The 12508-nt window shown below is 39.8% G+C and overlaps 1 protein-coding gene across 2 annotated transcripts in view; it reads right to left on the bottom strand.

The window, feature by feature from the left end:
* tln1 (talin 1) overlaps positions 1 to 12508 on the bottom strand; it is a 101775-nt gene that overhangs the window by 55502 nt on the left and 33765 nt on the right. For both annotated transcript variants that reach the window (XM_077243310.1, XM_077243311.1), the window contains exons 3-13: positions 11798 to 11895; positions 11174 to 11303; positions 10204 to 10356; positions 9675 to 9817; positions 9100 to 9227; positions 4258 to 4318; positions 3739 to 3843; positions 3487 to 3642; positions 747 to 848; positions 365 to 441; positions 68 to 248 (exon numbers count right to left, since the gene is read on the bottom strand). In XM_077243310.1, coding sequence (XP_077099425.1) covers positions 68 to 248; positions 365 to 441; positions 747 to 848; positions 3487 to 3642; positions 3739 to 3843; positions 4258 to 4318; positions 9100 to 9227; positions 9675 to 9817; positions 10204 to 10356; positions 11174 to 11303; positions 11798 to 11895 — 1334 coding nt within the window. The remainder of the gene's footprint in view (positions 1 to 67; positions 249 to 364; positions 442 to 746; positions 849 to 3486; positions 3643 to 3738; positions 3844 to 4257; positions 4319 to 9099; positions 9228 to 9674; positions 9818 to 10203; positions 10357 to 11173; positions 11304 to 11797; positions 11896 to 12508) is intronic.

Below are 12508 nucleotides of genomic sequence, written 5' to 3'. Positions count from 1 at the left end.
TCCTGGCCCATGGTGTTTGTGGTAGTTTATAGTTTGAAAGGTGTTATTGTGTATGTCTATATCTGACCAGAGGGGGCATGTGTCCTCTGTGCATCTGCCCGCTGGTGATGTGCTGTTTGGCCTGAGGCATGGAGCCCATCTGGAAGCTCTCTGGACCCCCGGCACCAGAGCGGATGATGGCGGGCAGAGCGACGGAGCCCGTCTCCACCTTCCCCACCTTATTAAACTGCTGCTGGAGAACTGTTGACCTGAAGCACAATACAATCAGATCTAATGCCACAACTGAGACTTATAACAGGGAAACAGCTACTGTGTTTGGAGTAACACCAAACTACACCCCAATTAACTCTTCAAAGAGGCTTACTTTTTGGGAGACACCGAATCCTCCAACATGGTTGATTCTTCATCGCCCTCCAGGCCGAAGTGATCTTTGCTCTTTTTCTGCAGATAAAGAGGTTTTCAGTGAATTGAGGAAAGATACTTGAGAGAAGGACCTGAATGAAGCACTTTGTTTCCAGAGCAGATTGTGGCTTTCTCTGGAATGGTCAAACATCAAGGTTTGCTGAGGAATTCCTCACATCACAGAGAACCAGCGGAAGCAGTTTCACATGGACACGATACTCAACCATGAAAAATAAGACTGATATGATAAGAAAAATATCTGTTTGTATTCCTCCAATACTTAGGAAATTATCTAACTCAGACTTCTCATGATATACATTTTAACATTGATCATGGCATATTACCTTTTTGAGAATGATGTCAATGTAACCAGCGATAAGTTGTGCGATCTGTTCTCCTTCAGTGGTCTGAACAGAGTAGTAACCATCCTGATAGTCTCCAAAGTCCTGAAGAAGAAAGACATGAAACTCAAAACACAAGTCACAGTCTAAATAATACGTCAAAGTATAAAACCCGTTACAGTAGTGTGGATGATTAATTATTGCAGAAGTGCACGCTGGGAATCATAGTCCTCCCTTATTTTGCATTTAGTAATTAAAAGTGCTGTTATTGTTATACTTTGCATTCATTCATTAGGCTGTATAAAATGACCAAATTTCATCTCAGGTTAAGATAAGCAGGACACTTAATGTTTATGATGAAATTACAAAGCAGACACATGGAGTCATTGATTGAGTGTATCATTGATCAAAAAAGAAAGAAAAAAGAAATCATGTCAAGTATATTGAGTTTGTCTGAGTATGCAGTTACAAAGAGCTTGAGGACAGAGCAAACGGTCAAGTAATTATTGAATCGATTTAACATGATCATGAGTCTAAATCCTGAATTACTGCTGCGCTCCAGGATGCATTAACATCTGGTCAAATACACATCTCTCTTCCCTCTTCACGGAGCCAGCGTTCAGCACTGATTACTGCTTCAGCTTTACAGTTTATTACAGCAAACAGGAAATAATTAAAGGTCTGTCGCAGTAAGCTAGGCTTGATCTTTCCAGTCGTGTTTGAAGATATCATTGAGCGTCATATGTTTTCCAAACTGGGGTTTGTGAGGGAACAGCAGGGATTTGCAAGTCGATGAAAAGCTAATAATGAATTAAATCACAAACATTTTACATTAAAATACATAAATCACTTTTAAAACTAAATATGTCATGCGTTTACCTGCATAACATTGACTGACATCAGAGAAAGTGAACATGTTAAATTATTGAAATGTTAACTTTATGGGGCTGGTCACAACAAGAAATCAAGCCACGACCTAAATTACATCAATTTTATTCAGATGTATATTCTTTTATATAATAAAAACATTAGACCCCGGGTTCACAGTCAAGGCTTAAGCCTTGCCAGCATACCTGGACTAAAATGCATGTTTGAGCTGTTTTAACTGAAAGCATATCTTAAAATATTGCCATTGTTTTGTCTCAAGATTCACACCAGTAATGTTTTTTTAAGACACGTTTAAAAAAGCTACTTAAATGTCCTAATCGAACTAAGGCCTAATCCTGGCTTAATCTAAACCCTGTATGTGAAACCGGGCAAGCACAAATGTATACTAAGCCAAACTAAGGAACTGTATACTGTAGTTCCTGTTTTTTTTTTTGCTGTTTTTTTGCTATCGTTGCTTCATCCTACAGTAGTTGTTTTTCTAGCTATCCTTTGTGCAGAGTGTGCTGTCCTGTAATAGTTTTGTGATGTTTCCAGTGAATTGTTACTACTACAAATTACTTTATTACTTAATGTCTACCTTATGATTCAAATGTCGACAGGAAGTTTGATTCACGTCATGAAATATTTTTAGCTCTAACATCAAGGGCACAATTACACACAAAACTCTTATGATTAAGTTTGTGTATGTGACGCGAGTTACACTTCATTAATGAGCACTGGCTGTTACTAAGAAGCAGTTTTTTTCTTCAGGAAAGAACAGACCACCCTTATATCAAAGACTTTACTCTCTAAACAAGGGATTCACAAACTTTTTTGTCGGCCAAAGCCATTGCAGTGGCTTCTGAGATTTTAAGAGATTAAGGGCCAGATTAAAACTGGGTAATTTAGCATGAGAGCTCAATCCCATAAAAGCGCTGATAGAGTGGAAAGTTCAGCGCATGATCTACTGACGACTCGCAAATTAAACAGACGCAGACGGATCATTTCCATAATGACCAACACAATCTACAGTTAGCGTCTGGATTAAGGCGTGCTTTTTTTTGGGCAGTAAATAATGGCGTAAACACCAGTAAATTGACAAGCACGAACCTTAGTAAATCACCTTGCGTGATTCATTTAAATACTCTCCTCCCATAGCCTGGCAAGCCAGACCTATCAAGATGTTAGGTCTGGGAACTCACAATTGGCATACCTCAATCCGAGGGGCGGGATAAACGGTTGTCTTTCAAATTCCCTCTGCACGCAATAGGACAGCGCTACAACCAACCAGAGTAACGAACGGCTGTGGCTGAGTGAGTCCATGCGTTTTTCCACCAGCGGAGCTAGTTGATATACCGGTATTAAACTTTTGCCGTATCCGGTCATCCTGACAGTAGTTTAACGCCAAAAGAGGGTTTGCGCTGGTAAAAGTTGTTAGTAAATCTGCCCCATATGCTCTTCGTGAAAACATCACTTGACATCACATCTTCACAGGATGGAAATACATGATGAAATATCAAAGATATTAGATATTATAAAGATAGATATTATAAGATAGATATTAAATATTATAAAAGATATTATAAAGAATATTCCAAAGATGAATAAAAGTCTGAGTTTGGAACGAAACGAGGCAGTAAATGATGACAGAATTTTCATTTTGGGGAAAACTAACTTTTTAATTAATACAATCTAACCCTAAAGAGACTGAACAAATCACAGTGTTTAGCAAATCAAACCACAGAATAGCACAGAACCATGATGTAAACTATGAGAACTGTACACATCATATCCACCGTGTCAGCAGTTCAAATGTGAGTTACTATCAGAACACCACAGAAAGCAAAGCATGTGTGTGTAAGGAGTTTGTTGGTACCAAGGTGAAGCTCTTTGGAGAAGCTGCCCAGCGTTTGATGTTGGTCAGACTCCATTCCTGTATCACCTCTTTAGACTTCTCATCCACTCTCATCACACACTCTTTAGTGATGCCCAACAAACGTGGCACAAGCTTATTCTTCCCTTTCATTTTTTCCTGTAAAGGAACAGACGTTACCATTGTCACAAGGAGGCAGGATTACACTGTGCCACTTAGTTATATTAGAGCTCAAACATCGAATGAGTTTGTTACCTTGACTAAGAAGAAGGACACTCCGTAGGTTTTCAGAGATCTGGCTAGTTTGACGTAGCTGACTTTGGCTTCAATCTCGGTCATGTTTTGGCAGTTTTTGTGTGCCTTAAAGAGAAGGGTTTATCATGAAATTTCAGTTCAATTTTACTTCACTCAAAAAATATGTATTTTCTTCATTTTATAGACCTCTACAGACACAGGCCAAAATAATAACACAAACAGGCTAGATGTCTTTTTTGAGCAGTATGTTTTAAGCCTAGTGCTATGTCATATGTCACATATGCTGGGCAGATGAAAGGAATAATCTCATAAAGGATCTAGGAATAACTGGATTGCCAAAACTGTGCAGGCCAAGAATGGACAGATGGTCGTCTTCACTTATGTTGCTGTTGCCTGACTGGGAATAGAATAGCTGCTGGTGAAACCCCTACATTTTACATATAGCACATAGTTCTACACCTAACATGGGTATGAAAAACAGGTCCCATAATGCATCAGACATAACCTGCATAACCTCACCTGGAAGATCCTTTTCTCGCCCTTGTTCTTGACGTACTCTTTTGGCAAGAATTCTTTCACACTGGATGAGACAGACAGGAAGCAAGAATTACTTATTGTTTTTGGAGAATTAAAGCAATTTGGACTAGTGAATTTAACAGTAGGTTGTGCTGGCAAGTGAACAGGGCTGTCAACGTTTTTAGTTATGGAATTACATGCAAAATTACAACAAGTTTTAAAAAGTGATTTTTCACTATTATTTACAACAGGATCTGCATTTTCATGGGTTTAAATCAAATATTTCTTTTTAATATGCTGTCCATCGGAGAAGATAACGTACATAATAAATGCACACGAGTATAAATGTTCTTCCTCGCTGAAATTGAATGATCAGGGAATGGAGTGAAATACTTCACACTGCAGCTAAAGAGAAGAAACATCAATCTAACTGGAAAACTTCACCGGGTTAGTGAACATCCTTCAACAGGTGTTTGTTTTGACAGACATTTATCACAAACTACGCAATCTGATTCTGGCATTCCTGATTTTAATATTTTCAACAATTTTCTATTCTTGACTGATCTTTTCCCCCCCATAATTTTGGCAACAGATGTATTTGGCCAATTTGACTGATTTTGAGGTGATTTTTCTGAATGTAGTTTGATCACTTCGCAGTTGTTTAAAAGATTAGTTATCAAAATTTCATAAAATGTTTTTAATTTTCCAATTGGATTCCAAAGATCCAAGATGGCGCCGCGGATGGCTGCCTCGGTGTGGAGCTCTCCAGCTATTGTGTTGTTTTTGTTCGTTTGTTCTGCGTTTAGTCATTCTTTTCCTATCAGTTTCACCAAAGACGAACTACTGGACATAAGGAAACACACACCAGAAACCTTTTCTACAGTTTGTGATTATTCGGACGTTTTGCTGGACATTCTCGTCGGAGGGGCAGCGTTGTTGTTCAAACGCGCGTTCAGACGCAAACGCGGGAAGCGAGCCGGCGCGCTGGTTAAACTCCGCGAGCGCGGCCTGCGCACTGCACTCCCCAGCATTCATCTCGCGAATCTCCGATCTCTTCCTAACAAAACGGATGAACTTCTTCTCCTCACCCACACTAACAAGGATTTTTTAAACTCTGCTGCTTTGTGTTTCACTGAAACCTGGCTGAGTGAAGCCATACCGGACAACGCAATACATCTGCCGGGCTTCCAGCTGTTCCGAGCGGATCGCATCGCGGAGCTAACGGGGAAAACGAGAGGTGGTGGATTGTGTTTCTACATTAACGAAAGTTGGTGTTCAGATGTAACAACACTGAAGAAGATGTGCTCTCCTAATTTAGAGGCACATTTCATAAACTGTATACCCTTCTACTCGCCTCGGGAATTTTCCTCTTTCATTCTCGTGAATGTTTACATCCCTCCAGACGCGTGCGCGAGCGCGGCGCTACAACAGCTGGCTGAACAAATATCTGAAACGGAACAAAGGTACCCAGACTCTCTTTTAATCATTCTTGGGGATTTTAACAAAGCAAATCTTTCCCGTGAACTACCAAAATACAGACAGCACGTTACATGTCCCACCAGAGACAGTAATATACTGGACCACTGTTACACCACAATAAGAAATGCATATCACTCCGTCCCACGGGCAGCTTTGGGGCTCTCTGATCACTGTTTGGTTCATCTCATACCGACCTACAGGCAGAAACTGAAATCAGCTAAACCTGGAATAAGGACTGTGAAAAGATGGACTAATGAAGCAGAGCAGAATCTACAGGCCTGCTTTGATTGCACTGATTGGACTGTTTTTGAAGCTGCTACCAATGATCTGGATGAGCTCACAGATACTGTAACATCATATATAAGTTTCTGTGAGGATACATGCATTCCTACCAGGACATTCTTATCATTCACTAATGATAAACCATGGTTTACTGGGAAACTCAAACACCTTCGTCATGCCAAAGAGGATGCTTACAGAAGTGGGGATAAAATCTTGTATAACCAGGCCAGAAACAGATTAACAAAGGAGATCAGAGTTGCTAAAAGGAACTACTCTGATAAACTGAAAAACCAGTTTTCATCCAACGACCCATCATCAGTCTGGAATGGCCTGAGGAACATTACCAACTACAAGTCACCATCCCCTCGATCTGTGGACAATCAACACCTGGCTGACGATTTAAATTCATTTTACTGCCGGTTTGAAAAGCCCTCATTCACACCACACACCCGGTCTGATCTGCACTTCACACATTCAGCATCACCTCCTGTTCTCCAATTATCACTCCCCCCTCCTGCCATCCAACCTGAGCTTAAGGTCTGTGTGGAGGACGTGAGCCGAGTCTTCAAAAAACAGAAGACTAGGAAAGCCTCAGGCCCAGACGGCATCTCATCTGCTTGTTTAAAAGCCTGCGCTGACCAACTGGCCCCGGTCTTCACGCAGATCTTCAACAGATCATTGGAGCAGTGTGAAGTTCCCTGCTGCTTCAAACGCTCCACTATCATTCCTGTCCCCAAAAAACCCAAAATCACTGGACTTAATGACTACAGACCTGTCGCTCTCACGTCTGTGGTCATGAAGTCGTTTGAAAGACTGGTGCTGGCCCACCTGAAGGACATCACTGGACCCCTGCTGGATCCCTTTCAGTTTGCTTACAGAGCAAACAGGTCTGTGGATGATGCAGTCAACATGGGACTGCATTATATCCTGCAACATCTCGACAGACCAGGGACTTATGCAAGGATCCTCTTTGTGGACTTCAGTTCGGCCTTCAATACCATCATGCCTGGTCTTCTCACAGCCAAACTGACCCAGCTCTCCATACCATCCTCGATCTGTCAGTGGATCACCAGCTTCCTGACGGACCGGCAGCAGCGAGTGAGACTGGGGAAACACACATCCAAGACACTCACAATCAGCACTGGTGCTCCCCAAGGGTGCGTTCTCTCCCCACTGCTCTTCTCCCTGTACACTAATGACTGCACTTCTAAAGACCCCACTGTCAAGCTCCTGAAATTTGCAGACGACACCACTGTCATCGGTCTCATCCGAAACGGTGACGAGTCTGCTTACAGACTGGAGGTTGAACAGCTGGCTACCTGGTGCAGTTATAACAACCTTGAGCTGAACACGCTCAAAACAGTGGAGATGATCATGGACTTCAGGAGGAACAGCTCAGCACTCCTCCCACTCACCATCATGAACAGCACTGTGGAAGCAGTGGAGTCATTCAGGTTCCTGGGCACTATCATCTCTCAGGACCTGAAGTGGGACAATCACATTGACTCCACTGTGAAAAAGGCCCAGCAGAGACTGTACTTCCTTCGCCAGCTGAGGAAGTTCAACCTGCCACAGGATCTGCTGATTCAGTTCTACTCAGCCGTCATTGAGTCTGTCTTGTGCGCTTCCATCACTGTCTGGTTTGGTTCAGCTACCAAATCAGACATCAGGAGACTACAACGGACAGTCCGGACTGCGGAGAGGATTATTGGTGCCCCCCTGCCAAACCTCCAGGACCTGTACTCTTCCAGAGTGAGGAAGAGAGCAGGTAAAATCATCACAGACTCCACTCACCCTGGACACCACCTGTTTGAACTGTTACCGTCAAGACGGAGACTCAGATCGCTGGCCACAAGAACATCTCGGCACAGGAACAGTTTCTTCCCACAGGCCATTTCCCTCCTGAACAGTTAACACTCCTCCCAAGGCATATGCCTGTAAGTGCAATACTCCCACTGTTTAGTGCAATATCCCACAACTCAGGTGATACTTATATGTAGATTTATTTATTTATAATATTCAAAACACTGTAAATAGATTCATAATCTGTAAATCTGAAAATGTCTATTCTGACTAAACCCAACTGTGATCGTTTTATTCTCATATATTTATATTTTTATTTTTTATTCTTATAATTTGTAGTATTATGTTTAATGTTGTATTTGTATATGTCCACTGGAAGCCTCAGTACCAAAACAAATTCCTTGTGTGTGCAAGCACACTTGGCAATAAAGCTCTTTCTGATTCTGATTCTGATACAAGATGAGAAACGTTAAGGTTTGTTGTTACCCCTTAGCTTATTTTTGCCTCAAGTAAAAGATGATTTTTTTATTATTATTATTTATAGATAATTTATAAACAGCAAACCAGATAGGACAAGAGGTTGGGGAGTAGAAAAATAAATAAAAACTTTGTTAACATGTAGCCTTTGTTGTGCCAAGTCTGGATTACTGTAGTCCTAAATATAGACTACTGTACAACTCAAAAATGATAGATTAATGATGTTAGCATGAATGACATACATATCATACATGAAAATAGTACTTGGTTACAAATTTAAATTTTTATGCATAGAAAATAATAAATATTGGCTATAATGTTAATATTGGCTATTAGACAATATCAAACCTACATCCAAATATGAAATGGAATAAATTTATACAAAATGATAACAAATAGGATGGATAAAAAATATATATATGATAGTGCCACTACTGGAAGACTTTTAACAAAATTCTTGAGTTTAACAAAAAAAAGTTTTGAGTTTATATGCGATTAATCATTACGAAGCTCAACAAGTGAAATAGTGAAAAACAGAGGCACCATGGCAAAAATATTTTCAATACAATATATTGTTTAGGAGAATATGATGAGGAAAAAGTAACACTGCAAGCAATTGGTAATGTAATAACCATGATTTTAGAGGAAGAATAATGTAGAAAGAATTGATGGAATTATTTCAATCATAGTAAGTTGAAAATCAACCCCTTGTGCTGAATGAGCTCAACATGCTTTTAGTTTTGCTATGGTATGGTATACGGGGCCCTGGTGCAGGTTGTTGCTGTGGGCCCTTCAAGAACTCACTCAAGGAATCCAGGCTTGTGTTTAGACTCATTGTGGTCTCCAAACTGGATCTGGCACTGGTATCCGGCAAACTCACAGGCCTTATCAAAGGAGACGGGATGGGAGCCGTTCAAGATGTCATCACGGGCCTGGAATACAAAAAAATAACATTGTATAAAAGTGCAACTGAATCTGAACCAAATTAGCAACAACCTGATATAACAAACCAAGCAGTATGTGATATATTTCTAGCAAGAAGTATTTTTTCTGTCCACACTGAAAGCAGAAAATATGCACGAAGCAGCACAATACAATCAGACCATATTTGATGTTTAACATACATTTAGAAGGATTTAGACTAGTACATTTCAATGTGAATGAGGGTTTCCCCCGTATAATGCCACAGAAACATTGACAGAACGTCCTGCCACTGAGGATATCTGCATTCGATCCAAGAGAAACAAGCTTACCTTACTCAGAAATGTGACAAATGTGAGATTTAATAAAGTCCCCAACACGTTGTAGAGATGATATTGAGTTTACAGATAACACAAGGACATGATAATGATGTAAAGGGGACGTTCTGCGGTGTTTACCTGCACATAGAGCAGGTTGAGCTGTACAGGGTCCCTAGAATCCACATTCTGGTCCGAGTAGAAGAACTTTCTCCTGAGAAGCAGCATCTCAAACTCCTCGACACCCTGCTCTCGCAGCGTACGCCCATGATCCAGCCAATTCACTGAATATGTGTTAAAATACAGTTCTGACATCAGTAAAAGATATCATCTAAATGCACATGTTTGGACACACCTGAATTTCTTTACAAAACTAAAATTTGAATTATGTATTTTTTAACGGATTAGCTGGAGCGCACAGTCAAGAAAAGCAGGCAACAAGAGTCCAGATTATGTGAGAATATACATTTGGTCACTACAAAACTCTTATGATTTTGTTTGTTTTATGTTATAGTTTTACTATTATACTACAATGCAGAAAATAGTAATAATGAATAATGAACAGGTGTGTACAAACATTTGACAGGTAGTCAACAAGTTGAGAATATGTGTTATGACCTTCTAAACTAGCAATATTTTTTTTATTCATGGTAAGCAGAATGAGACATACACTCATCATCTGTGTGAAGTTTCTGTTTGAGTTTCTCCATTTTTTTCTCATCCCTCAGGAGGGTCTTGTCTTTTTTCAGAGTTCCCGTGGTCTCTTCCTTCTTTTCCTCTCCCACATCACGCACCAGTGAGTACTCGTCATAGTTTGTGATGCCTGAGAAATCAGAAGCGTTTTACTACCTCAATGCATTCAAATTGTTTCTCAATGGTCATACTAGTACAATTAAACATCTGAAGACCATTTTTACCCACAATAATCACTGTCCTGTGTGACATTTACAGTATAAATGCAGTCTATATACAGTATATATGCATAGGAAACTCTTGTTGCGCATTCAACACAGACAGTTTTTTACACTAAAAATGCAGTGCATTCACAAAGTTACTTCTAGTTAGTAGAATGTCTAAAGTGGACCATCGAAATTAAGTACAACCCTGGTTTATATTATACATTGATAGCTGGTCTTACCAGGTCAGCTGGGTTAGCTTGAATATCCTCAACACTGGGGTACCACAGGGTTCAGTGATCAGACCACTGTTTTTCTCTGTCTACACTATCACATAGGATAATCATCGAAATCTCAAGGGCCTTGTTATTACTTGGTATCAATATGTGTTTTTGGTCATCCAATCACAAGCGGTCAGTGTTAAATACGGGTGGAAATGGGGTCTTAAACATTTTGTGAAAAGAATAGCTTGTCAAAAGCGTTTGTGACCACACTGCATTTTCAGTAGAGTGTCTGTTGGGAAGCATCAAAATGAAGTGTTAACAGATATTAGACAGACAGTCTACTAACACTCTAATGAGAGTTAGTTGACATGTAGTTACTTATAGTTAGTGGAATGTCTAAATTGGACAATCTAAATAAAGTGTAACCTAAAGCAGGAAAGCTCCGGCCTAAAAATGTCTAAAAAGCAGTCAGATTAGAGTTCACTTTCAGGACTGGTTCGTTATATGAACATAAACTTACCTATCCTGGCACAGATGGTCATTAACATGTCACTGACGATTTTTGAGTCATCCACCATAACTGTTTTCACAGTCCCATCCAACATGCGGATCTTCAGGGGTCTCTGTTTCTTTTTGTACTCCAGAGTGTCCTAACGAAAACATATCCTTATGAAATATCCTTTATATCAAATCCGGCATATTATCTACACAAGTGTTATGCATCTCTTAAATAAGGGTCCATTTTTAATGACTGACTATCACATTAACAATAGATTTCTACAAATAATGTTGCCATTTACATTTTTTTTTTTCATTTGACAGATGCTCAAACAATTTCCAATTACATTTCATCAGTCAGTATGTACTGATAAAAAAGCTTGCCGTTGCAAGAGCAATGTTAGTCACCAGTTACAGGTACTTAAAATTGCATGGACTGATTTTTTTAATATTTCAAACATATTTAAAATATGTCAGTCTTATCAAATCAGTCCTGATGCATTATGCAGTCATCGCCCATGAATTCCACACCTTTCTTTCTTTCTTTTTTTCACTCATTTGTGATTTCTAGACAAGAAAACATTTAACTTAAAGACATTCTTCTCACAATGAACAATTTCAAGTTGATGAAATATTCTACACTCACCCCGTTTCTCAGCATGTAGTAGTCCAGAGCTTTGCCTGCTTCCAGCCAGATGCCCTTTTTTGGGTCTTCATCTGACAGGAACAGGCCATAGTCACTGGCTGCAAATAGACAGTAGAGATAGTGTGCGGATCAGAGGACGTCAAGATCACAGGGTGCATTAACTGACCATTTTCTGAATCATTCCTAATGCCGTTCATCTTTCTGACACAACATCAGAACGTCAGATGCAAAGCAGTGGAATAAAAAATAAGATAAGAGATGTGTGGTTTAAAACTTCTTTTAAATAGAGCGCCGTGTTTTTAGAGCATTGTGTCATGTTCGAAAAACTGCAAAAGATGTGAGTGCAACGGGCAAAGATGTGGGTCTGTTTGTGTTCACAGAAAAACAATGGAAAAGCAGCGCAGAGGAATGCAAAAACATCTTCTGTGTGAACTGCTCCTTATGGTTGTTTTTTGTCCTTTATGGAAGTTGATGGTATAAATCATCATCCACTTCTGTTGTGAACAAGAACAGCTTAAAAATTCTCCTTTTGTCTTCCACTGAATAAAGATATTATTACAGCCTTGGAATGACATGAGGGGGAGTAAATGCTAAAACTGTTTGCTTTAAGTTTAAAGAAAAACCAGAGAAATACATGTCAGTTGACGCACATCTAAGAAGAATTTCGAGACACATGTCCAAACTCATGAGAGGTATGTAATATGTACTCTT

Source organism: Siphateles boraxobius, unplaced genomic scaffold (genome assembly GCF_051911475.1).
Source record: "Siphateles boraxobius isolate OS27281-9 unplaced genomic scaffold, OSU_SipBor_1 25, whole genome shotgun sequence".
Lineage (NCBI taxonomy): Eukaryota > Metazoa > Chordata > Actinopteri > Cypriniformes > Leuciscidae > Siphateles > Siphateles boraxobius.
This window is presented reverse-complemented; position numbering and strand designations above follow the sequence as displayed.